This window comes from Lissotriton vulgaris, chromosome 11 (assembly GCF_964263255.1).
Source record: "Lissotriton vulgaris chromosome 11, aLisVul1.2, whole genome shotgun sequence".
NCBI lineage: Eukaryota > Metazoa > Chordata > Amphibia > Caudata > Salamandridae > Lissotriton > Lissotriton vulgaris.
Window position 1 is genome coordinate 359712992 of NC_141699.1, and position 25174 is coordinate 359738165.

Here is a 25174-nt window from a genome sequence, read left to right on the forward strand (position 1 = left end):
ACAAATGCAATTTGGCGTATGCTTCCATTCGGATACACTTATCCGCCATAGCGGCCTATCTCCAAAACAGGCAGCACCTCTCTGTTTTCAGGGTGCCTGCCATTAAGGCTTTCCTTGAAGGGCTGAAGCGGGTTATTCCCCCCAGGTCCCCACCGGCTCCTGTGTGGAACCTCAACGTGGTCCTCACCAGATTGATGGGACCGCCGTTTGAGCCCCTACATTCCTGTGAAATTCAGTTCCTGACATGGAAAGTCGCTTTCCTCATTGCCATCACGTCTCTACGGCGTGTTAGTGAGCTACAGGCGCTCACAATACAAGAGCCATTAATTCAGGTTCATCCTAATAGGGTGGTGCTGCGCACTAATCCTAAGTTTCTCCCTAAAGTGGTGTCACAGTTTCATGTCAATCAGACCATTGAACTGCCCACATTCTTTCAGAACCTTCAGACTGTGGCTGAAAGAATGCTTCACACGCTTGATGTCAAACGAGCGTTGATGTACTACATTGACAGGACCAAAGACTTTAGGAAAACACAACAATTGTTTGTTGCCTTCTCAGCTCAGCACAAAGGCAACCCCATTTCCAAGGCTGGAATTGCCAGGTGGATTGTTAAGTGTATACAGATTTGCTACCACAAGGCTAAGCGCACTTTGACGGTTCCCCCCAGGGCCCACTCAACGCGGAAGTTGGGGGCCTCCATGGCTTTCCTGGGTAATATCCCTTTGGAAGATATTTGTAGAGCAGCCACATGGATTACACCACATACGTTTACTAAACATTATTGTGTAGATGTACATTCCAAGCAGCAGGCAGCTGTAGGACAGGCTGTTCTTAGAACTCTTTTTCAAACTTCTGCAGCTGGCACGGGCGGCCGCCGTTAATGGAGGGACTGCTATGTATTCTATGCACTAGATGTGAATTTAGCAGCCCACATGCCTCGAACTGAATATGCTACTTACCAGTATGCATCTGTTCTTGGCATGTAGGGCTGCTAACATTCACATCGCCCGCCCTCCTCCCCGGCACCCGTAGCGGCTGCAGAGCATTATTGCATTCAAATATTAGCATGGACATCATTTACACTATTTCACTCCATCTCTGACACAATGGCTAAAAACAATCTGGGGATGGAGTCGATGCCCATGCGCATTGTAGTCCAGGGGAGGAGCCACCTATCTCGTGATACTTCGAAGACTCTTCCAGGACAACAATGTGCAATCATCCGGACCCAACACTAGGCGGCGATCTATGCACTAGATGTGAATGTTAGCAGCCCTACATGCCAAGAACAGATGCATACTGGTAAGTAGCATATTCATTATAGGGCACAGCAGACAGGCCGGCAAGGTTGCTGCCAAGTCAGTTGCTTCTCAAGCAAATGTATAAGATAATCAGGACCCAACTTACCTGTAATGCTTAATGATATGACACGATGCAATATGAAGATTTGTATATATACTGACTGCACTGCATAAACTGCGAATGACGTTATGGAAAATTTTAATAAATGTTAAAAAAAAAAGTCTGTTGCTTCTCCGCAGTCCTTGCTTCTTACGGCTCTTCTGTGTCCTCCTTCGTAGGTGGCAGTAATCTGTTTCCCTGGTGCCAGGGGCTCACCTAAATGATAGATTTAGGGGCCTTAGGGGAATGTAGGTTAGTAGCCAATTGGCTGCTTAGGTCTGGGGTCACTACATCCCCCAAAAGACCACTTTCTGTGTGAAGTGGGCATAACCCTCTCCCAAAGTTCCTAATTCTGCCTTCACCAAGATGGCAGACTTTTAAATTACACATCCACATCAGGTAGCCCACCTTAGGGGTGGAACTAGCCAGAGGGTGGACGGGCCTCTGACTGCTGACCAAGTTTAGAAAAATATGCTTTGTTTGTACTTTAAGACCAAGATCTTTGTAATAAGGTAAGAATGTTTTTAATTAAAAATACTTTTCAGTTTGAAAAATTGTCAAACTTTTCAGCACAGTCCAATGTTCTATGGGAAAAACAATATTGCAGTCAAACAGGTAAGTACTGCACTTACAATCCCAGTCTTGGGAACCAAAAGTCAGCAAGGGCCATGTGTCTGGTGAGTACCAAACCTGCACTACCAGCAGCACGGGGCGGTCGGGTGCAGAGGTCAAAATCAAAGTTCGGTGCAATGCTTTTCAATGGTAACTACGGGGTGCCTGGTGCAACACTGCTTGCAGCTAGGTAAATCGGTTGCAGAGAACAGGCTTTGGAGGTTAGCACCAACACTGGGAGTAGGGGCCACAAAGCAGCACCAAACATACACCACCAGTGGCAGGGTTCAATTTCAACATCAAGCGTCCAATGCTTACCAATGGGGATTCTGCTCTCTGCAAAGAGGCTGCTGGAGTAGCACTGGAGATTGCAGGAGGGAGACTACCGACAGCAGAGGTAAGAGGAGGTGTAGAGCGTCGTAGGGGCATCGTTGGTTCAGCTCACCAGCGAGCCAGGAGCTTCAAGTGCAGGCATGCCTGATGACCTTGGATTCTTCTTGCTGGTCGCGGGGAGTCTCTCGAGTCACACTTTAGGAGATGTTGTGGAGATTATGAGAGATCAGCCAACACTGGACATGAGGTCGGGATCGCTGGGGAAACTTCAATGCACTGGTGAGCCACTCAAACTCTGGCTCTGGGCGTCTGTTGCAAAGTGGGCAGGAGATTTGGATCCGCCTGGGTCCGGATTCCTTGGAGTAGGTTTCTTCTAGACAGGCCTGCTAACAATGGGAGAGTTTCGTTTTTTTTTTTAAGGCAGCAGTCCCCAGTGGGTTTTTGAGATCGCTCGCTGCAAGACAGGTTGCAGGTTCTCAGAAGCTGGTGACCAGCCAGTAGTTCTAGGACCAAGCCAGCCGTTGTCATAAGGGTTCTCTGCAGGGTTATCTTCTTAATCACCAATCTATTTTCTAGGTCTGGGGTAGCCCCCTAAAAAGTAGCTATAGGTGTGTTTTAGGTGAATAGCAGGCGGGGCCAATGGGCACCTTACCTGAAGTGACTACATCTTCCTATGCAGTCCTTATTGGAGTAGTCTCCCCATTTTTAAGATGGTGGGGACTGAAAGATGTGCTTCATCTCTCTGCCCCCACCTTAGGGGTGGAGTTGGCAGAGGTGGGCACACCTCCTATTCTATATTTTTCCACCTAAAGTCGTGGTGTAAACCAGGGGCTTGCATCTCCTGCTAGCAGAGGCTGGGGGGTGTCTTATGTAGGAAAGTGGGTTTCTGTTGCCGTACCCCCTCACCTTTTGCCAGACTACTGGTGCACTTTTTCTTGGTGTGCCCTTGGACCCTGCCAAACAGGTTCCCAGGGCCTGTGTTTTTTCCCCAAAGCTAACCCAATTGGCAACTCTGGCCGCATGTCAGCCCCATGAAAATAGTACCATGGGTACCCAGGGCACTGTGACTAGAGCTAGTTTCCCTTTACAATCCTTTTTAGTAATTTGAATGCACGCGTTGTCTGTCTTCCATCAAATATATGGAGTTGTTTTCTTTATTGAAAAAGCATTTGTTTGCCACTCTCAATCGCTCGTTTCAATTTAGTTAGCTTAATGCTTTTTTAATAAAAACTCTCAGGAGGCTTTAGGTCTCTTCAAAGTTCAGAAGCTTTTCATCTGAAACAACCAGTCTGTGAAAGTTAAAGGACATTAAACAAGGCCTTCTCAATCTGCTCTACTATGATTTTGAAGTTTCATTCCTCCTACTACCCACTGCTCTCTTCTTTTAAAAATAAATTTGAATGATTTATCTTCTTGCATCATTTCCCAATGCGATTCTTTCCTTTCAAGAAGCACCGTCCTCTGTCTTTTTGAAACCATATGGGCACTGTGACCAGAGATGGCCATTAAGGGCTGCAGCAGTTATTGTGCCACCCTTAGAGGCCCTGTACCCTGACACTCACACACTGTCTTTGCAGGCTGCTTGTCTTGGTGCAGAAGAAAGTGAGTCGACATGGCACACATCCCTGTGTGCCATGCCCACAAACCATGTCCTGGCATACATCAGTCAGCCCTCTAGCTGGGTGCCCTATGCCATTGGTGAGGATACAGGTGCATGAGCCCTGTACCCCAAAAGTACCCAGGTCCATTGCTGGGCACTGTAAGTGCAGTGCTGCCATTAAGAGTATATGGTGCTGGGAGGCTGTCATTACGAACTCCACAGCACCATAATGGCTACACTGAAGACTGGTAAGTTTGGTATCAAACTTCTCAGCACATTAAACCCGCACTGATGCTAGTGAGGGATTTAATGTAAAATGCACAACAGAGTTCATTTTAGAGATCCCCCTGAAACTCGTTAAACTCCTAGAGACCTGACTGAGTAGCTGCTTAGTGTGCCACCACCAGACATGTTTCTGGACTCCTAGGTCGAGAGCTTGCTGCTCTCCGGGCCCCTGAAACAATGCACATCCTGGGACGAGGTGCCAAGCCTCCTCCCCCCCAGGATGGGCAGGGTACACGAAGGAGAGGCTTCAAAGGCATGCAGCCTTTGTGAACCTCTCCAGACCATTTGCTGCTTTCAGCAACTGGTCCCCACTGATTCTAACCCCCACTTTAGGCAGGAGACCTGGCGGGAAAAACAAGCGAGGAAGAGAGGTGTGCCCACCTCTGCCAACTCCACCCCTAAGGTGGGGGAGGCTAGGTGAAGCACAACCTCGAGTCTCCGCCATCTTGAGGATGGGGGGACTCAGCCAACCAGTGACATGCTCCTGCCCCGTCCCACTGGAAAGTCGCAGAATAGGGGGTGTACTCACACCAGGGAAGGGACCCATTGGTCCCTGCCCTTAACTTACCTGTAACACCCCTAAATGTTGTATTTAGGGGCACCGTGAACCTACCTTCCTCAGATCCAGCAACCACTAGAAAAAGAGAAGAAGGCCGAGAAGCCGTGCAGAGCTAACAAGATGCACACTGACTTGGCCCCAGCCCTACAGGCCCATCTCCCCTCGAACCTGTACCTGCAAAACCCCGGAGGTCCTGCCTGCTTTCACTTTCCAAGGTGTTTCTCCCGTGAACATCAGACTTGTTTGAACTGCAGCTTCAGGTGCTAGCCAGGAACCACTAGAATCCAGCCCACTCTAGACCCGCCGAACCCGGCCCGAGCTAGAGTGGAACAATACCATGAGGAGTTCGTCACCGAACCCTCCCCCTCCCCGCCCCCCCCCCCCCCCCGCCCCACCCTGTAGATCCTGATCCGAGATCCGGCGACCCCTGTCTTGCCTCAAGCCTCCAAACGACGCCTGCAGCCTCAATCCAGAGTCCCCTTCCTACCGCGACAGTAGCAGGTAAGTAAATCCGACTTCTCAAGGCACTCCTGCACCCGACACCCCACGGCCTTGTGTGCCCAACCCAGCGGTGCCTAACCAACCCTCAACATCTCTACTTACCCCTCAAAATGGTGGTTACTCCTGGAAGATCCTCGTACCCCGAGCCTGTAGTGTATCTCTGTCCCGGAGAATCTCCATTGAAATCAACAGGGCACCCGACCTCAAAACAGCACCCTGCACCCGGCCGCCCTAGTACCGCTGAGGGTGCCCCTTTTGTGCTAACTTAGTCCCCAACTTGCCCTGAGCTTTGCTCCCACAACCCTGTGGCCTGCTTCCCAGCAGCCACCGCCTGGAGTCCCCTTATCCTCCATAGGATAACATTGAGCCTCCAAACTCTGCACCCCGGCTGCCCGAGTGCCGCTGAGGGTGCAATAACTGTGCATCACCGACCCTGGGAGACCCCAGAGTCTAACCCCAGAACCCTAACTCCAAACACAGATTACCTACCTGGAACCCAATAACCTCTTTTTCCTCATAGAATAACATCAACACTTTTTTCTCCCAAAAAGTTTCTACGTGTCGACTTTTGAAAACTAAGAATATTCCTTAATCACTTGAATAACCAAAATGCATTTTCTCAACTGTTTTCAGGAAATGTCCCAGTGCTGAATCTAGGTATCCAGCACTGAGTAAGAAAAGTAACGTTAAAGTAACTTACCTGCAAAGTGAATTTCCTCCCATAGGATAACATTGGTGATTTTATGTGAAAAAGTGTCAACTTTTGAAATACAATAATAATCTTTAAAAATCGTACATCTAACTAAAACGCATTTACTCAACTGTTGCTGAATCTAGGATCCAGCCCTGTTAGTAAAAGTAATCCGAAAAGTAATTAATTGCATTTTTCCTGAAAAAGCCTATTGATTCCTATGTACTGAGTCTACTAAGTTTGTGCATTGCATTGTAACCCCTGTAAATTAGAATTGGTATAAAGTCCTACTATATTTTGAAAGTATTCAACAACAGCATATTGTAGCGGAAAAGTATTTATATGCTTACCTGTACCAGGCTTGCTTGGTTCTAGAAATAAAACAGTATATTTTTTATCCAAAAACAATTGGTCTAGAGTTAAGTTCTTTTGTGTGAATTAATTTGCTGACTGAGCGTGTACATCAAATGCCTAACACTGTCCTCTGATACTGCCTTACTGCTCGACCAAGCTACTACTTTAGAGAGTAAGGTTCTATCTAACTTTAACCTCTGCCAAAACGCTGGAGACCCTTGGACACTATACACACACTGTGCCTCACTTTGGTGCAGTAAATTTAGAGCCTGTTTCTTACAGGGTGGCAAGTCAAAGGCAGCAGGCCGTTGAAGCTTCCCTCTTTGAGCACTGGCACATCATAGGGTAGGAGGTGAGACACCTCTACCCAGGATGTGTATTGTTTCTTGTCCCTGAGAGCAGGGGCTCTTTAACCCAGGGGTCCAGAAGCATGTGTGGTGCCTGGCTGACGGGACGCCCCTTTGCTGGGGCAGCTGTGCGCTCTACAAATCCCATTAACATTGCCCACACTGGGGTCGGTAGGTTTTCAGGGGGCACCTCAGAGGTTCCCTCAGAGTACATGGGGAGGGGGTACTACAACAACCCTATTTTCGCACTGCTTCCAAGTAGCTTGGACCAAGATATCGCTTAGGCTTTCTCTCCTCTGCCATTGACCAAGGCTGCAAAACAAGATGAAAAGGCTGCAGTGGAAAATTATTCTTGTATCTCTGGCGTGGCCCTTACCGTTCTGATACACATAATTTCTTCTCTTGTCAGAACAACATTCTGTTCCGGCCAGTGGCAGGAATGTTAACAATGAAGAAGGATCATTGTTATTTAATCAACACCGAAGTGTCTCAATTTAGCGGGTTGGTTCCTGAGTGTCTTGAGTGCAACAAAATCCATCTCTTAAATATGCCTCAGGAATACAGAGACATTTTAGCTATAGCTAGAGGCAAGTCTACAAATTAAACTTATAAGGCAAAAGCAATTACAACATTAATCCTTTCTGGTCACACCCAATCGGATTCTACTAAATCTACTTAATCATGTGAAACACCAGAATATTGCAGACTCAGTCAAGATCTACCCTGTAGCAATTTCAAGATTTTGGAAATCTTAAAACCAGAACTAACTATGGTCAAATAGATTGGCCAAGAAATTAACGGAACTCTTTAGAGCCTTTGCTGCAATTAAAACAAACATTTACAATGCAATGGTCTCGGCATCATTAAAGGTAGAGCTATTGGCATTGCTCATGACATTTTTTTTTTAATCATAAATAAATGGCATTGTCATTTACATTGCCAATAGCTTAATCGTTAAATAAATGGCATTGTCATTTAAAATGCCAATAGCTTAATCGCTCGCAAATGCATGACCTATTGCATTTACACCCACACAGAGCCACACACACAAAGCGACCCACACACACATACAGAGCCACCCACACAGAGCCACTCACACAGAGTCATTCATATAGAGCCCCCTACACAGAGCTACCCTCACACAGACAGAGCCACCCACACATAGAGCCACCTACAAAAAAGCTATCCACACAGAGCCACACACACACACACACACACACACACAGCCACACCCACAGAGCCACAGACGCACACACAGCCACACACACAGAGCCCCACACCCAGAGCCCCACACACACACCCAGAGCCCCACACACACACACCCAGAGCCCCACACACACACACCCAGAGCCCCACACACACACACCAAGAGCCCCACACACACACACCCAGAGCCCCCCACACACACCCAGAGCCCCACACACACACCCAGAGCCCCACACACACACCCCCAGAGCCCCCCACACACACCCCCAGAGCCCCACACACACACCCCCAGAGCCCCACACACACCCCCAGAGCCCCACACACACCCCCAGAGCCCCACACACACCCCCAGAGCCCCACACACACCCCCAGAGCCCCACACACACCCCCAGAGCCCCACACACACACCCCCAGAGCCCCACACACACACCCCCAGAGCCCCACACACACACCCCCAGAGCCCCACACACACACCCAGAGCCCCACACACACCCCCAGAGCCCCACACACACACACCCAGAGCCCCACACACACACACCCAGAGCCCCACACACACACACCCAGAGCCCCACACACACACACCCAGAGCCCCACACACACACACACCCAGAGCCCCACACACACACCCCCACACACACACACACACCCAGAGCCCCACACACACACACACACCCAGAGCCACACACACACACACCCAGAGCCCCACACACACACACACACCCAGAGCCCCACACACACACACCCAGAGCCCCACACACACACACCCAGAGCCCCACACACACACACACACAGAGCCCCACACACACACACCCAGAGCCCCACACACACACACACACCTAGAGCCCCACACACACACACACACCTAGAGCCCCACACACACACACACCTAGAGCCCCACACACACACCTAGAGCCCCACACACACACACCTAGAGCCCCACACACACACACACCTAGAGCCCCACACACACACCCAGAGCCCCACACACACACACACACCCAGAGCCCCACACACACACCCAGAGCCCCACACACACACACCCAGAGCCCCACACACACACCCAGAGCCCCACACACACACAGAAGAGGAAGCACAGCGAGGGGGCAGGGAAGCAAGCACAGCCAGGGGGCAGGGGAGCAAGCACAGCCAGGGGGCAGGGGAGCAAGCACAGCCAGGGGTGGTAACGCAGCACAAGCACTAACTATCATTACACCACCTTATCAAAAGGAAAAGGCAACGAGGGGGGGGGGGTGAGGAGCTCACGCACGCAGAAGCCACGAGGGGGGTGAGGAGCTCACGCACGCAGAAGCCACGAGGGGGGAGGGCGGTGAGGAGCTTACGCACACAAGCAACGAGGGGGGAGGGGTTGAGGAGCTCACGCACACAAGCAACGAGTGAGTGCACTTCTGAAGCCCCCTTGCTGACTGTGTGTTGGTAAGAGTGTATGTGAGGGGTGAGGAGTGCACTTTTGAAGCACACCCACCATTAGTGCATGGTATTAAGCCATGTCCTGACCTCGCTTTGGCCGCTCACACTGTGTTTTAGTGGGGAGCCCCCTGGCTGACAGTGTGTGGAGAGAGTCCCTACTGAGGTCAGCGTGAGTAAAGACCTCACAGTCCTGTGGAAATCACCCTATGAGAAACCTCAAGAAAGCACTAGCACGTGAGGAAACTTGCCATTTCAATCAGGCAAAATTATAAGAAAACTCGACAGATGTCTTCTAAAACCTGTTTTTTGGGGAACAAAGTACGGGGAATTTGTAAATTGACTTCTGCCTCCTGCTTTTCAAATGCAGGCTTTCAGTTTTCATAACGGGCGCGCACTTTTAACACTAGCACCCATGCTCGTTTTGCTTTTAAACAGAAGGTCGTGCCCTTGGTTATGCTGTGAGTGCTGTCTCCATCCTGGATTTAAGGGTGCCTAGCTATTAAGCCACAATACCCGCATGCACAACACTCTCCCCGTGCCATATGCTGTGCAATTACAGGGTGTGCGTGCTGTGCCTGGAAAGCAGCAGAACAGGGGACATGCACTTTTCCATCCCAGAGTCCAAGACCCATAACGGGGAGGGCGGAGCCGCCTACGTGGTGAGTGATTCGGTGCCCAATGTCTCTCACCCACTACTTACTCCTTTCCCATCCTCATTGTACCCTTCATGCCCTTCTCACCTGACGCATCTCTTGAAGATACTATTATAGCGCTTTCGGACCCCTCCCAACTCAGCATGGCGAAGCGCCTCTATTTCATTAATATCACCAGCGCTTTCATACCCCTCCCACCTCCAAACTCAGCATGTCAAAGCACCTTTATTTATTTAACATCACTGTTGATTTCAGACCACTCCCACCACAGCACATTAAAGCCCCTTTAGTTAATGAATATCACCAGCGTTTTTAGACCCCTCCCGCCTCCCAACACAATACGGCAATGCGCCTTTATTTATTTAACATCACTGGTGATTTCAGACCACTCCCAACAGCACGTTAAAGCCCCTTTAGTTAATGAGTATCACCAACGTTTTTAGACCCCTCCCAACACGGCAATGCGCCTTTATTTAATGACACAGCGCTTTAAGACCCTTCCTGGCTCCCGAAAGCATGGCGAAGCGCCTTTATTGATGTACCATAACCAGCACTTTCAGATATTTCCCGTCTCCCAACACAGTACGTCGAAGCACCTTTATTAATTTAACATCAACTGCACTGTCAGACCCCTCCCACCTCCCAAGACCGCACGGCGAAGCGACTTTATTTAAAATCACCAGTTTTCCCTATAGTTTACAAAACTGCGAGAAAAGTAGAAAGTTCAGTTTAACTGAGCGAAACGCGTTGGCTGCAACCTGTGCTGTGATTGAAGAAAATCTAATACTTGCAATAAAGTAAATAACTAACATACAAAAGGAACATTAGATCTTTTGTGGGTGCACAACCCAGTGGCTTATGTTTATGCATCTCTGCTCAGCAGTGGTGTCGAGCAACAACTGACACTTAGGAGGTAGTGCACCAGTACCGGAAGTGTGTGGGAGGTGTGGTTCCCGAAGTCCGTTGGTGCAGCTGGCGACTGTATAATTAACCTGTTGCACTAATGAGCCTCTGTGCTGACTGACTCCCTGCTTGTTGGCCTACCTCTGGTGTGCTCTCACTATAGTTCCCGCGCTGTGTGGCCCTATCCAGTCTTATAAAGGGGAGTCCCCCTGGGGCGGCGCGTATGCTAATGTATGCAGATGAGATGCATGAGCTCCGACACTGCTCCGTTATGGAAATCTGCAGGGTCCGCGTGACTGGACAGGCGGGTTTTGTAGGCCTCGGGCTGGAGGCCCGGGTGGCGGGTTCAGCCGTGAGCCCGTCGTGTGCAGGGACGGGCCCTGGGAGCCGTGATCGCTGCTGAGCAGCGTCAGAAGTGCAAAGGTGTGTGTAACAAAACACAACAACAACTGTGCACATTTCAATACACTAGAGCTGAGCTGTTCGAGGCTGGCGAGTTACCCATCGAAAGAGAAAAATGTAAAGCAACATTTTTATCGCTACGTTTACTAATTTTACATGGATTTGTATCCAGTTAATCAAATACCGTGTTGTGCCGCAGGTCACACGGGCAGTCAGTCACCTGACAAGTGCCCTCGTGATGGCACACACTCGTGGCTTTTTGCACTAAAGCAACTCGATTCCCATTTAAACATAAAAAAAACTCCTTCCCCCGTGAGCGCACTCTTCCAAAGCAGTGATACAGGAATGTTATCTGCTCGTGAGTCCGGTCACAGTAGTGATGAGACAGCCCGTGCTGTGGGAGGGGCTCTAGCCCAGGGGGGCTTGTGGATGTGGCTTATCTCTAGTCCTGGGAGGAAGCGCTTAAGGCTGCATGGGGGGCGCTAAGGAGGAGCGAGGAAAGGGGGCTGTGTGTCCGTCATGCTTACCAGCCGGTTCCCCTCTTCTCGAGGGACGGGCTTAGATATGTACTTGAAGTTGGTTTTCTCCCCGACTGCCCTCTAAGCACCCCCTGTTTTACCACCAGTGTCTCTGTTGGATTTCTTTCGGTCTGCGCTCAATCACTGTGCCCCCACGAGCTACCTGTTGGGAAGAGGCTGCTGGCTGCGCCCCCACCCTTGATCTTCCAGGATGGCTCCTGTGCCCCCCCATTCCGCCATCGCCCAGGTGTGCCCACCCACCCCACGCGCGAAGCGGGCCATGCAGGTGTCAGGAGCTGGTCACGGGCAGGTGGCGCATTGCCACGAGATGCCAACGCCCTCTTCCTACTGCCTGGTTCACTTGGGCAGGGCACAGCGCCTCTTCCCGGTGCTGTGAGTGTAGGCGCTTCCTGCCTCACTTCCTGGCCCCGGGCGTCCAGTGTCCCCGCCATGGCCTCACCCACTCGCCCAGACTCTGACAGTCTCTCACGAGCACCGTCTCGGCTGGCGGCGCTGGGTGTCTCCGTGCAGCATGCGTGCACATTACACAGTAATATCCGGTGTCCTGGTAGCGCTGCGTGGCTGCTGCTGAAGTGGGCGCTACAGGGAAGATTGGGGTGCACTGCTTGTGTACGCTGGGCCTCATACCTGTGGCAGCAGAGTGGCGCAGGAGAGCACAGCTATGAACGGCATGGTGCTGTGGAGCAGGCTGGAGCGGCCTTGACAGAGCAGGGTGCGGTGCAAGAGGGAAACGGGGCCAAGGGTTAATTCTGTGTGATTGGAGCGGTGGAGAGCTGGAGTGCTGCTTACCAAGTCTCACTGTAGTTTGGGGTAGAGGTGCGTTGACTAATGCGGGAGGGAGGGGTGGGGGCCGGGGAGCAGCAGAGCACGACGGAGAAGAGCTGCAGCGGAGGGGGGGGGGGAGGAGAGGCGAGAGCGCGAGGGAGGAGGGAGGCGAGCGGAGCCGAGCAGCTCCTAAAAGCAGCAGGGAAGGGAGGCAAGCAGCAGGGAAGGGAGGCGAGCAGCTCCGAAAACACCACCACGTTTCTCCGAGGCAAGGAGACAATGCCTCGGAGAAACGCACGCCCATTTTCGGATTCAGGGGCGTCACAGGGCTAAAGAATGCAAAAAATCACGCCCCCGAATCCGAAAAAGACGGAGCTTCTTTGGAGGGACGGCTCTCTCCTCCAATGGCTGGCCTCCTTTTAGTAAGCCAGCCAATGGTGGAGAGACAGAGCAGGGAGGCGGGTTCTGAAGCCCCACTAGAGGACATTAATTCTCCGGACCGGAAGCTGCTTCGCAGCTTAACGGTCCCGAGACCTAAAAACCTATATTACTTGGCAACAGAACACTCTTTTAGCCCTATTATTGAAAAGTCATTTTGAACCCATTCATAAGGCTGAATTAAAACCTCTTTCTTGGAAAATTCATTAATTGCTGGCCGTCACTTCTGCCAGGAGGATCCACAAGAGTCAGACATTCACTGTATATAAGACTATTAAACAGCCTTAAATGCATCCTAAGTAGTAGTCATTTTGAGAACAAATCCTCACTGTATCTGACTTTCATCTTAACAAACCGATAATTTTGAAAACTTACTTCTGAAATCAAACTACCCTGTTTGCAAGCGTTTCATAACCTGATATATGCAGAGCAGCTTCATAAAAACACAGGCATACGATCACCGGGCACTACTGTCTAGATGCCATAACAAAAGACAGTGCAATAGTGGTTCAAACTGCTAGCATTCTATTTCAATAAAGAGAGCTATCCTTTATATACCTAAAGTTTATTTTGCTTATATTTTTCCCCACCCCCACATTGTAGCATGTTCTAATCAGTTTATTACTGCTTGCTATTCAGATTCAAGCATGTGAATCTCTGTAATGATTCAGTTCTGGAGTAAGAACAAGTTACTTATCTGTACCCTTTGGGTCTCCATCATTGATCTCTCGTAGATTCATATTCTACCCATTCTCCTAACCATTAAAGCTCACTGTATTGTATACCTAATATTTTTTTACCTTTACACTAGTGGTTTGAAATCTGAGGTATGATAGTTGTTGGGATGCGTGACTCAGGAGCTACTATCTGATTGGCTGGAGTTTGGTTCTTATTAAAACTATGAATTAGTTAACAATGTAACTTGCTTAAGCTTTACTGTTCAATATGTGGCTTTACATTACTTATTACTGTGGGTCTTCCACCTCAGACTGTGAAGATTCAATTATGTGAATCTATTAAAGATGTAAATACTGGAGAACCACAGCGTACAGTGTTGTAAATTGTTTACTAAAATGTATTTCTCCCTCTGTGTGCAAAGAGGTTGTAACTAACTACGTCAGATAACATTCCTCTTCACTGTTGAACGCAAAATGACTCAAATAGGTCTGTTCAAGATTTTCTCTGCTCTGAAGCAACCAAAAGGTGTGCAGCTCTGTAAAACTTCTTAATAAATGTACCCCTCTCCCTAGCAATTCCTGTTCTCTTGAAGTTAAGGATCCATTTTCTTGACATCAAGCTTTTTAACAGTTGTCCTGCTGGTGTAGGAAGCTGGCTCTGTATATACTATACCAAAGTAGGGTATAGTGTGTAGAGTCCAGCGGAACCCCAAAGGCAGGCAGAGGTAAAAGTAGATAATACATTGCTCTCAATTTGTGGTAGTATGTGCGAGTAGTAAGGCTTTATCAGAGGGTCAGGGTGTAGAATCAATCTGTCTTGTGACTGGGGACAAAGTCACAAGACTGATTGATTCTACACGAAAGTCACAAGACGGATTGATTCTACACGAAAGTCACAAGACGGATTGATTCTACACGAAAGTCACAAGACGCATTGATTCTACACGAAAGTCACAAGACGCATTGATTCTACACAAATTAGAGAAAACGACGCTTGGGTCCACCTTGATTCTACCACCAGTGGTCCTTTGCTCTTGTTGCTACCGCAGCCAGGACTTTGTCCGGCTTACCTAGGGCTGTCACTGCGCCCCCACCATCCCCCGCCCTGTCCTGATGAAGACCCTACGTGATTACCGAACGGAGCACATTATGGGTTGAAACTTCAATGATTACGCAAGACCCAGATTGACCAAGGCTCTGCACATCGCAAAGAACATTATCAGTGAACTGAGCCATTTGTCCTACATAATTATCTGGCCTATCCCTCACGTATATAAAACCTTGACCACCCTGTATATATTGTAAACTCCTTGAGCACTGAGCACTTATTTCATATGATCACTTCTATATGTAAATATTTCATTTTATGTTGACAACCTTTATCCACTACATTTGTGAATATCTATGAATGATTTAATTCTGATAAACAAAAACAGTAGAGAGCATCTTGAGTCACGTTTGTTAGTAATAAATAAATTGTTTCCCTGTCCAGGCGGGTGAGATACGGTTGCTATAAATTGAAATTAGTTCATACAGTGCTCTAGAAAGTTAACACCTTCTACACAACAGAACCTTCTTTCGCTTACTTAGCTATCACACTAAGACATATCCAGGATCAAAAGTAGGTTACTCACTTTTGTATATTTGCTGTTTTTTAAGGTTTCATACAAACCAACTCCACACTTAAAAGAATTTTCAAACTAAAGCAGTCAGTGCAATCCTATGAAAGGAAATGAAAATATCGGTTTAGAGGTAAGTATTTGTTTGTGGGAGTTGGGTTTCTGGGATTAGAACCAGGGTCGAGGATGCACTCTAAGAACACCCCCCAACGGCCCTAGGGCAGCCGGGTGCAGAGTGCTGAGGCCCAATGTTTTCCAATCGGGAATAGGGGGCCTCAATAGGGGTCCTCCGGTTGGTGGATGTTCGCGAGCAGGCTAAAAAGTTGTGGGAGAGAAGCTCCTGGTGTTAGGTTCAGGGCAAAGTGGGATCCGAGTAAAAACACAAAGTTCACCTGCAGCAGCACAGGGGCGGCTGGTTGCAGGGTGCTTTTTTGACGTTGGGTGCCCTGTTGATTTCAATAGAGATTCTCCGGTTGCTACAAACACTGCAGTCTCTGGGACGAAGATCTTCTGGAGGTGACCACCGGTTGGAGAGGTAAGTTGGGATGCCTGGGGATGCTGGGACACCATTGGTTGTGCCACCCAAGACTGTGGGAAGTTGTGTGCAGGGGGGTCTTTAGGCGTCCAGTTTTTCTTACCTGCTCCGGTCGGGGGCATCCTCCAGAAAGGGGCGGCAGGTGTTGATTGGAGAATCGAGGCAGGTCAGAGATCACCAGATCTCCGGTCCGGATCGCCGTGAAGACCTCCTCGTGGTGTTGTGCCCCTCGAACTCGTGCTGTGGGAGCGTCTGGTGCAGACTTGTGGATTTGGCCAGAGCCATAGTCTGGGTGAGCAAATCCGGTGCTCACAGGAGACAGTCTTGCTTTGGGAAGGCATGGCAGATCCTCCGGGATCTTGGGGGCTGCTGGCTGCCGGACACACTGGGATTTCGCTGGAGCAGGTTCGAGATGTTGACATGCCGGTAGGGCTTGGGCCAAGTCGGTGGGTGTCCTCTTCTTAGTTCAGCATGGCTTATTCGGTCCTTCCTCTCTATTCTGGTCTGTTCTTGTCTAAAGAGGCAAGGTTCAGGGTTGCCCCTAAATACTACATTTAGGGGCGTTACAGGTAGGTACAGGTAGAGACCAATGGGTCCCTTCCTTGGGGTGGGTACACCCCCTATTATGCCACCCGCCAGTGGGAGGGGAGCATATGCCTCACTCTGGTTGGCTGGGTCCCCCATCTGCAAAATGGCGGGCCTGAGTTATGCTTCACTTCGCCTCCCTCACCTGAGGTGTGGTGTTGGGAAAATTGGGCACACCTCGCCTCCTGACTTGGTTTTCCAGCTGATTCTCCTGCCCAAAGTGGAGGTCAGAACTGGTGGGAGCCAGCTCCTGGGAGCAGCAAATAGCTTGGGTAGCTCACAAAGGCGGCAAAACTTTGAAGCTTCCCCTTCGTGAACCCTGCCCATCCTTGGGGAGGAGGATTGGCACCTCGTCCCAGGATGTGCATTGTTTCACACCCCCAAGAGTAGCAGGCTCTTGACCCAGGGGTCCAGAAACAGGTCTTTTGGTGGCAGGGGGCAAGCAGCCACACGGCCAAGACACTAGAGTTAGGCTGTTTTTCAGGGGGCATCTCTAAGATGCCCCCTGAGTGCATTTTCATTAAATCCCACACTGGCATCAGTGTGGGATTAATGTGCTAAGAAGTTTGATACCAAACGTCCCAGTTTTCAGTAAAGCCATTATGGTGTTGTGGAATTTGTAATGACAAACTCCCAGCACCATATACTCTAAACGGCATTACTGCACTTACAATGTCTAAGAATTAGTTTAGACACTGTAGGGCTCATGCACCTGTACCCTCACCACTGGTATAGTGCACCCAGCTGGAGGGGTGGATTGCCTATGCCAGGGCAGCGGGCTGGAGGCATGGCACACAGGGATGTGTGCCATGTCGACTCTTCACTTTGTTCTGCACCGAAACACACATCCTGCAATGGCAGTGTCTGTAAAGGTACAATGCCTCTAAGGGTGGGACAATAAGTGCTGCAGCCCATAGCAGCCTTCCCTGGCCGCAGGGCCCTTGGTACTTTTGGCACCATTAACATAGGAGTTACATGTGGCAAAATAGTGCCAATTGGGTTTTGTATCAATGCAGTTTAGGGAAAGAACATAGGTCCTGGCTTCCTGGTCGGCAGGAACCCAGGGCATACTCAAAGTACATCAACAGTTTGGCAAAGAGCGGGAGCAACCATGCAAAAAGAGGGCTCTTTCTTACAGCTGGGCATCGAGGTAGGGCGGTAGACTAAATAGAACCTAGATTGCGATGCGGTGCTTATTTTGGGAGATGCATCTGATGTATTTGTATCCGTGCTGCAGCATGTGATTTGGTGGTGTGCAATGCAGTACCGGGGCAGGGGCAACAATTGTGGATTTACCAATATGACTTCTTTTATACCTGTGCTAATACTGCCTTAGATTTCTCTGTGTGCTGAGTTTCCCTCTTAAGAGCATTTCACATACTGTTATTTCAGTCTCCGGTACTTTGGAAGACTCTTCTCTTTCACAATGATGCCTTATTTCTAAGGCATTTTTACTTTTGTGTTTTTCAGTAAGCAGGTAATACCCATTGGGGATGGAGACATCAGCACCATGTGCCTACAACTTTCTGTGAAACCTGGAGAATATTCCTACTTCAGTCCTCGCACAATGTCCATGTGGGCTGGCCCGGAGCACTGGAGGTTCCGACCCCGGCTGAAAGGTATGCAAGTTTTACTCTATAGATGAGTTGGGAGAGCTGCATGCAATTGAAATGTGTTTGGAAGACAAAATTGCATGCTGCTTATAAGCTCTGTATCGAATCTAATCTGAAAATGCAGCATGTGCATGGTCAAAATAGCTAGAATTAACTGCACAGATTTCTGTTACAGTACAGCAGCGTCTGATAGGTGTACACAAGCTTTGCCCGTCTTTAATAGACAATAGAACTGTTATCAATGTATAGATAACTAGTAACCCTCCAAAAACGAACATACTTCAAATGTTTTCTGAAATTCATTACTTTTCTGAAATATTCTGGCATTTCAGTAATTTTATTCTTGTTTTTAAATGATCATCCTTTAAAGAATTGTTTGCATAAAGGGTATTTGGTTTGTGTTTTATGGAGAACATTTCAAATATGGAAAGGGTGGAAGTGTCAACACACCTTTTGAGCTGCAAACAGTTTTTAAAGATGCACAACTTAATTTTTTTTTTCTTCAAAGGTATGTTTATTGACATTTTAAAACACAAAAACATGCGACAATCCCGCACATCGTCCCGCGCAGGGGTCAGCATTGAAATTCCAGCCCGCATGCAACATGTTTCGCCGGACTGCTCCCAGGAGACAGACCCTCAACATACAGAGTAGTTCTCTGAGAGGTGCAGATCCTGACTTATATGGGGAATACCCAGCGGCTTGTAATTTAAGTGGGAGGTCTGGGAAAGTTCAGGACAAATGCCCTCCCAACGGGTCGGCTGATAACCTATGTTCCTCAAGCAAGAATAGACAGCCGCCCCCTCATGCTGAGTCAGTCGGAGAGCGTCTGTGTGCAGTCCCTGGCAGGTATTGTCATAGAGGAAACGATATGAGGGAAATCGCATTAATAACAACAAACACAGTAAAACTACCTCCCTCCCCCAGTGGTGGTAGCAACTTGCATAGGACAAGGGCAAGACTCATAGCGTATGAGATTACAATTGAAATAGGTGGAGGGATCTAACGCTAGCAGGACACACTGCGGACGGAAGACCCTTGGAGAGGAAATCAACCAATGGGCCCCAGCGAAACTCAAAGTTCTTAAAATCATCCAGGAAGATGTCGGCCATCCTCTCCATACTCGGTAGCTTCCAAAGACGCGCATGCCAAAGGGAGATGGCTGGTGCCTCCTTCCTTTTCCACGCTGCAGCGAGGGTGAGCTTGGCCGCCCCAATGCTGAGCCACATAATCCTTTTGTCTGATGCTCGAGATTGGGATCACAGAGCCTAGTAGGGTAGTGGCTATCAAAGTAGGAATGGGGTATCCCAACAGTTCCTTAATTTGGGCAAGAAATTCCTCCCATAACAGACGGATAATAGGGCAGTCCCACCAAATATGCTGGAAGTCTGCTAATAGCCCACAACCCGTCCAACATCTATCTGAAGTGCCAGGGAATATCTGTCTCAGCTTGGCTGGGTGTAGGTACCAATCCATCATGGTTTTCATGTGCGCATCCCTAAGCTCCACGTAGTGGTTAAATTTGGCTATATCTGACCATAAGTGCGTCCATTCCGCTTCAGAGATCTCCTGTTGAAGGACCCCCTCCCACAGGGACACGTAACGAGGTCTAGGGGAAATTGCCGTCTAAAGCAGGAACCCATATATAAAAGTGATGGCACCCTTCATGGAGGAGGTCTTGGTCAGGAAAGCTTCGAACTTCGTGAGGGGCCGTGTAGCGGCCTCTCTCACCTGCGGGGACAGCGCCCAATGAAGCAACTGAGCATAGTGGTATCGTTCGTTCTCCTGAACCCTGGAGTCCCTCTTGCAGCTGTCAAAGGTGAGCGGGTCAAAGTTATGGAATAGGTGTGTTAGTGCCAGACAGCCTCCCTCCTTCTAAGCCTCAGAGGGGCCCTCGGTCAGTGCTGGGGGGAAGGCGGGATTAAAGTTCTACATTGCTCGCTGGATAAAATCCAGCGCCCTCTGCCCGACGATTTCACTAGGAACACTGTTGAGTCAGCTGGTTCTGCTCGTAATCTGGGTGTAATTTTTGGTCCTCACCTGCAATTGGACGTCCACATTAACAAGACTGTTAGCACTTGCCTGATGTTATTAAGAATGCTGCGCAAAATTCTCCCTATGTTACCTCTGTTGGCGAGACCTGAGGTAGTGCGCAGTATTATACCCAGTAGGTTAGACTACTGTAACGCACTACTTCGCTCTTTGATAAAGCCACTGCAGCGGATCCAGAATATGCCAGCCCAGTTGGCTCTTTCACGCGTGCGTTCTGCATCCTCATCTTTGGCTCTTAAAGACCTTCATTGGCTGCCTAAACAGCAGTGGATCAGCTTCAAGGCTTCGTGTATTGTCTTCAGAGCACTTCATGGACTGGGACCCATTGCTCTCCAGAACAAATTTAAATGGTATTCTGCAGCTAGGCCTTTACGCTCCTCCTCTGCCTTTTTGGTTGGGGTCCCCCGCATTCAGAGGATGCGAACAGGCGGTTGCTCCTTCGGCTTTACTGCTGCCAAATTGTGGAATTCTCTTCCACTCTCTTTAAGGAAGCTGAATGAGCTGACCCACTTTAAAAAGGGTCTGAAGTCTCACCTCTTTCCCAGGGCTATCTGATCTTCCTCTGTCTGTATTGCGATTATGGAGTCAAAGCGCCAAGTATACCCTTTAGGTGACAGTATAAGTCGCTATACATACATACAAAGTGTATGGGCGTAAACGGGGAGGGGGACGTAGTACACCTATCGTCCCTGGAGACTGAATCCCAAACCTTCAAAGTGGTGCTAGTGGGAGTACTAATATAGGCATTTTTGGGCCTGTCGCTCTTGGGCTTCCACACCAAGTCCCAAACCGTCCTCCCTGCAACACTCCGATCCATGTGTAACCAGTGTTTTTCTGACTCTTGTTGCGACCACTCTACCAGTACTCGGAGCTGTGCCGCTTTGTAATACAAATGCATGTCAAGGAGCCCTACGCCTCCTTCCTTCTTCAGTCTGCGCAAATTGGCGAAGGAGAAGCGTGCGCGACCCCCTTGCCAAATAAAGCGTAACATCATAGATTTCATTCGCCGGAAAAAATCCCCGTCTAGTTCAATGGGGAGGGCCTGGAACAGGTACAATAATTTGAGAAGGGACATTTTAACTGCATGAATCCTCCCTAGCCATGATATAAACATCGGCTTCCACCGGGCCAGGTCCGCCTGAATCTTGGCTAGGAGTGGGGGGAAGGTGGCAGAGTAGAGTTTTCCCAGCGTGGGGGTCAAGTGGATCCCCAGGTACTGAATAAAGGAGTTGGCCCACGGAAGGGGTGTTGGCGCCTTGAGCTGGAGGACTTCAGATTGGGGGAGTGTGAGGTTAAGGACGTAAGATTTGTCATAGTTGATTTTAAACCCCTCTACCACTTCAAAGCGCTCCAGGTCCGCTTGCACGTGGGAAAGGGAGTGGGCCGGATCAGAGAGGGAGAGAAGGACGTTGTCTGCGAAGAGAGTGATCTTATGTGACTTCCCAATGAAGGGTAGGCCATGGATGTCTGAATTGTTTCTAACCGCCAATGCTAAAGGTTCTATGCTGAGGGCAAAAAGCAGAGGCGATAGAGGACATCCCTGCCTAGTGCCCCATGTGTGCTCAAAAAAGGAGGACAAATGCCCATTTACCGCTACTCTGGACCTGGGGGAGCGGTTATTCGCCCGGATCATTGTCAAAAATTTAGAGGAGAAGTCCAAGCTATATATCGGACATTCCCTTGTATTGGAAATGTGCTGGGGAGCTCCAATGAGACACCTCATCAGACCACCCTGCTCTCATTTCCCCCTCTCACCTCGGATGGGTTTGATAAACTTGCCATGCAAGTTAAATCTGGGTCTCCATCTGATCCAGTGAGGCCTGCCCTCTTTCGAGACCAGACCTTTTTGGGACGCCCGGCTGTACGCTCCCTTGTCAACCTCTCCCTGGAGTCGGGGGTAGTTCCTACCAGTTGGAAGCAGGCAGTGGTGTCTCCGATTTATTAAAAAACCCTCTCTGGACCCTTCTAAGCCGGAAAGCTATCGTCCCATTTCGCTGCTACCCTGGCCAGCTAAGCTGACAGAGGCCCATGTCAATCTGGCCCTGTCTGAACATCTAGCCCGGACCAATGCCCTCGATCCCACACAGAATGGCTTCCGTGCTGGTCACAGCACAGAGACTGCCCTTCTTGTGATGGTGGAACATCTCCGTGCGAGGCTGGATGCTGGTCAGACGGCGGCGCTGATTTTGTTAGACCTTAGCGCCGCCTTTGACACTGTATCTCACAGCATCCTCCTGCAGCGGCTCGAGGAGATTGGCATCGGTGGCCAGGCGCTGCAATGGTTCCGCTCCTTCCTGGACAACCGTTCCTTCTGTGTTGCCATCCCTCCCTTCAAGTCCAGGTTCCAGCCTCTGGCCATGGGGGTTCCGCAAGGGTCCTCGCTGAGTCCCACGTTGTTCAACCTTTACGTGAGACCGCTGGCTGATGTCGCGAGGCAGTGGGGCCTAACCTTGGTCTGATATGCCGATGACACACAGCTGGCGGTTACTCTCAGCGGGGATGCGGAACAGGATGCCCCCAGGTTTCAGTCTGGACTGAAGGCGGTGGCCAGCTGGTTGACAGGTAACTGTCTCCAGCTCAATGCCACAAAAACAGAGGTTATGGTTGTCGGGAAGGGAGTGGAGCTCTGGGGCGATCAGTGGTGGCCTTCGGAGCTGGGCCCTACTCCGACCCCGGTGTCGGAGGTGAAAAATCTAGGGGTCTGGTTAGACGCCAGCCTTACCTTTGTAGGGCATACCAAAAAAATTGCAGCCTGTTGCTTTGGACTGTTAAGACGTTTAAGACCAGTTCTTAAATTCTTCGATGCCCCTACCAGACAGCTTGTAGTCCAGGCAACTATCATCTCCCGTCTGGACTACGCTAGCTCTCTGCTGGCTGGGGCTAACCAGGCTATGTTAACTCGTCTGCAGCGGGTGCAAAACGCAGCGGCGAGAGCCATTGTCGGCCTACCTAGATTCTGCCCGGTGGCTAATGTCCTCCGCTCCCTGCATTGGCTCCCTGTAAGGAAGCGTATTCTTTTTAAGGTCCTTTGTTTGACCTTCAAAATCCTAAGAGGTATAGGCCCTGAAATTTTGTCCAACTCAATTTCCTTCTATGCTCCCACCCGCAATCTTCGATCTCAAGGTCAGGACCTTGCTGTTGTCCCCAGATTTAGGCTCAGCAGGATGGGGGGGTCGTTCTTTCAGGGTGAAAGCTGCATTAATTTGGAACACCCTCCCAGTTGAAATCCGGCTGCTTGAGGACCTGTTGTCTTTCCGTAGAGCCATTAAGACATTTCTGTTTTAGCCATCTTTCTGAGGCCCTATCTCTTCTGTTGTGTTATTTTGCTCCTTGTCTCTGCGCCGGGACGCTCCTTCGCTGGAGTCGCTGTGCGCATAATAAATTGTTATAACAAAACATAACATAACAAAGGTGGTCAATGTCTGGAATAAAAAAAACAAATCCACCCTATCAAACGCCTTCTCGGCATCAAGCCCCACCAGAACCGCCGGAATTTTAAACTTGTTGGCCTTCTCAATCAGGTGGATCACCCGCCTCGTGTTGTCATGGGTCTGTCGCCCTTTATTGAACCCTGATTGGTCCGGATGTATGAGTGGCGGCATCAGGTCGTTGAGCCGTTGAGCAATGATGGAGGAATATAGTTTTGCATCCAGATTCAGGAGGGCAATCGGCCTATAGGAGGCACACCTACTAGGGTCTTTCCCGGGTTGGGTATGATCGAGATTAGAGCTTCAGCCATCGTGTCCGCGGTCCTGCCCTCATCTGCCATGCTGTTGAACAACCAGACTAAGTTCAGAGGCAAAGGTCTTATAGAAAATGGCCGTGTACCGACCTGCCCCCGGAGACTTATGGGGTTTCAAGGCCTTAATGGCAGTTAGCACCTCTTCCCTGGTGAAGGGGGCAGAAAGCGTTTCATTCCACTCCGCCGACACCTGTGGTAGTGATAATGCCTGCAGGTACTCTTTTTGCACGGCAGCATCAAGAGGGTCTCCCGAATAAAGGTTTTTATAAAAGGTACCGAAGAGCTCAGCCTTCGCCTCATCTTGGTGCGTCAGTACCCCCTGAGTGTCCCGGATCCCCCCAACGTATTCCCACTCCCTCTTGTCCCACAGCTGCCTGGCGAGGTGCTTCCCTACTTTGTTACCCTGGGAGTAGGAAAGACGTCTTAACTTTAGCAGAGTATATTCTGCCCTGTTGTGATGATGTGTCCGGAGTTTACCTCTAACTGCCGTTAATTGCCGCAATGCTTGTCTGTAGGGGTTTGCCTTGTGTGCAGTCTCTCGAGTGGAGAGCTCCTCCTCTAATTGTTCCCTTTTTTTCGACCACGCTGTCTATTAAGAGCAGCATTCAGGCCCATGCGCTGCCCACGAACACAGGCTTTAAAAGCGTCCCATGTGGTGAATACTGAAGTATCCCCTGGAACGTTAGGAGCAAAAAACTGTTATTGCTCCCCGCAGAGTGTTACAGGAGGTTTTGTCCCGAACCAGGGACTCCGTGAAGTACCATCTAGGACTGGTCTTATCCTTCACACCCCAACAAAGGCATACTGCCAGCAAACTATGGTCAGAAACTGACAGTGGGGAAAATCTTGGCCTCGCGAAGGTTGCCTCGTAAGGACTGGCTCAGGAAGAAGTGGTCAAGTCGGGAATAAGAGCGATGGACATGGGAGAAGAAAGTATAGTCTCTAGATTAGAGGTATAGGGACCGCCACGCATCGAAAAGGCCCAGGTCTAAAAACTTCTGCTGAGTATCCGAGGAAAACGAGCCCATGTCGGATCTCTGTGAGTGCGTGCTATCTAGGTCTTTCTGCCACACCATATTGAAGTCCCCCATGATGATCAATGCCCTTCAGCAAAATCTGTAATTTTCCCCAAGATGAGTTGGAGAAATCCATTCTGGCCAGTGTTAGGTGCATACATTACGATAAAGGTACATAATCTGCCCCGCATGAGACCCTTCACCATGAACCAGTGCCCTTCCTTATCACTCTGTACTCCCATAGGTTGAAAGTGCAAGGGCGAGCGAAACACAAGGGCCACACCTCTCTGCTTCGTGGCGGCGAAGGACCTATTAATA

General features: G+C 49.6%; 1 protein-coding gene across 1 annotated transcript in view; it reads left to right on the top strand.

The window, feature by feature from the left end:
* The window catches only part of NCAPH (non-SMC condensin I complex subunit H), a 379053-nt gene that overhangs the window by 207145 nt on the left and 146734 nt on the right, over positions 1 to 25174 (top strand). The window contains exon 10 of the mRNA XM_086943336.1: positions 17904 to 18052. Coding sequence (XP_086799462.1) covers positions 17904 to 18052 — 149 coding nt within the window. The remainder of the gene's footprint in view (positions 1 to 17903; positions 18053 to 25174) is intronic.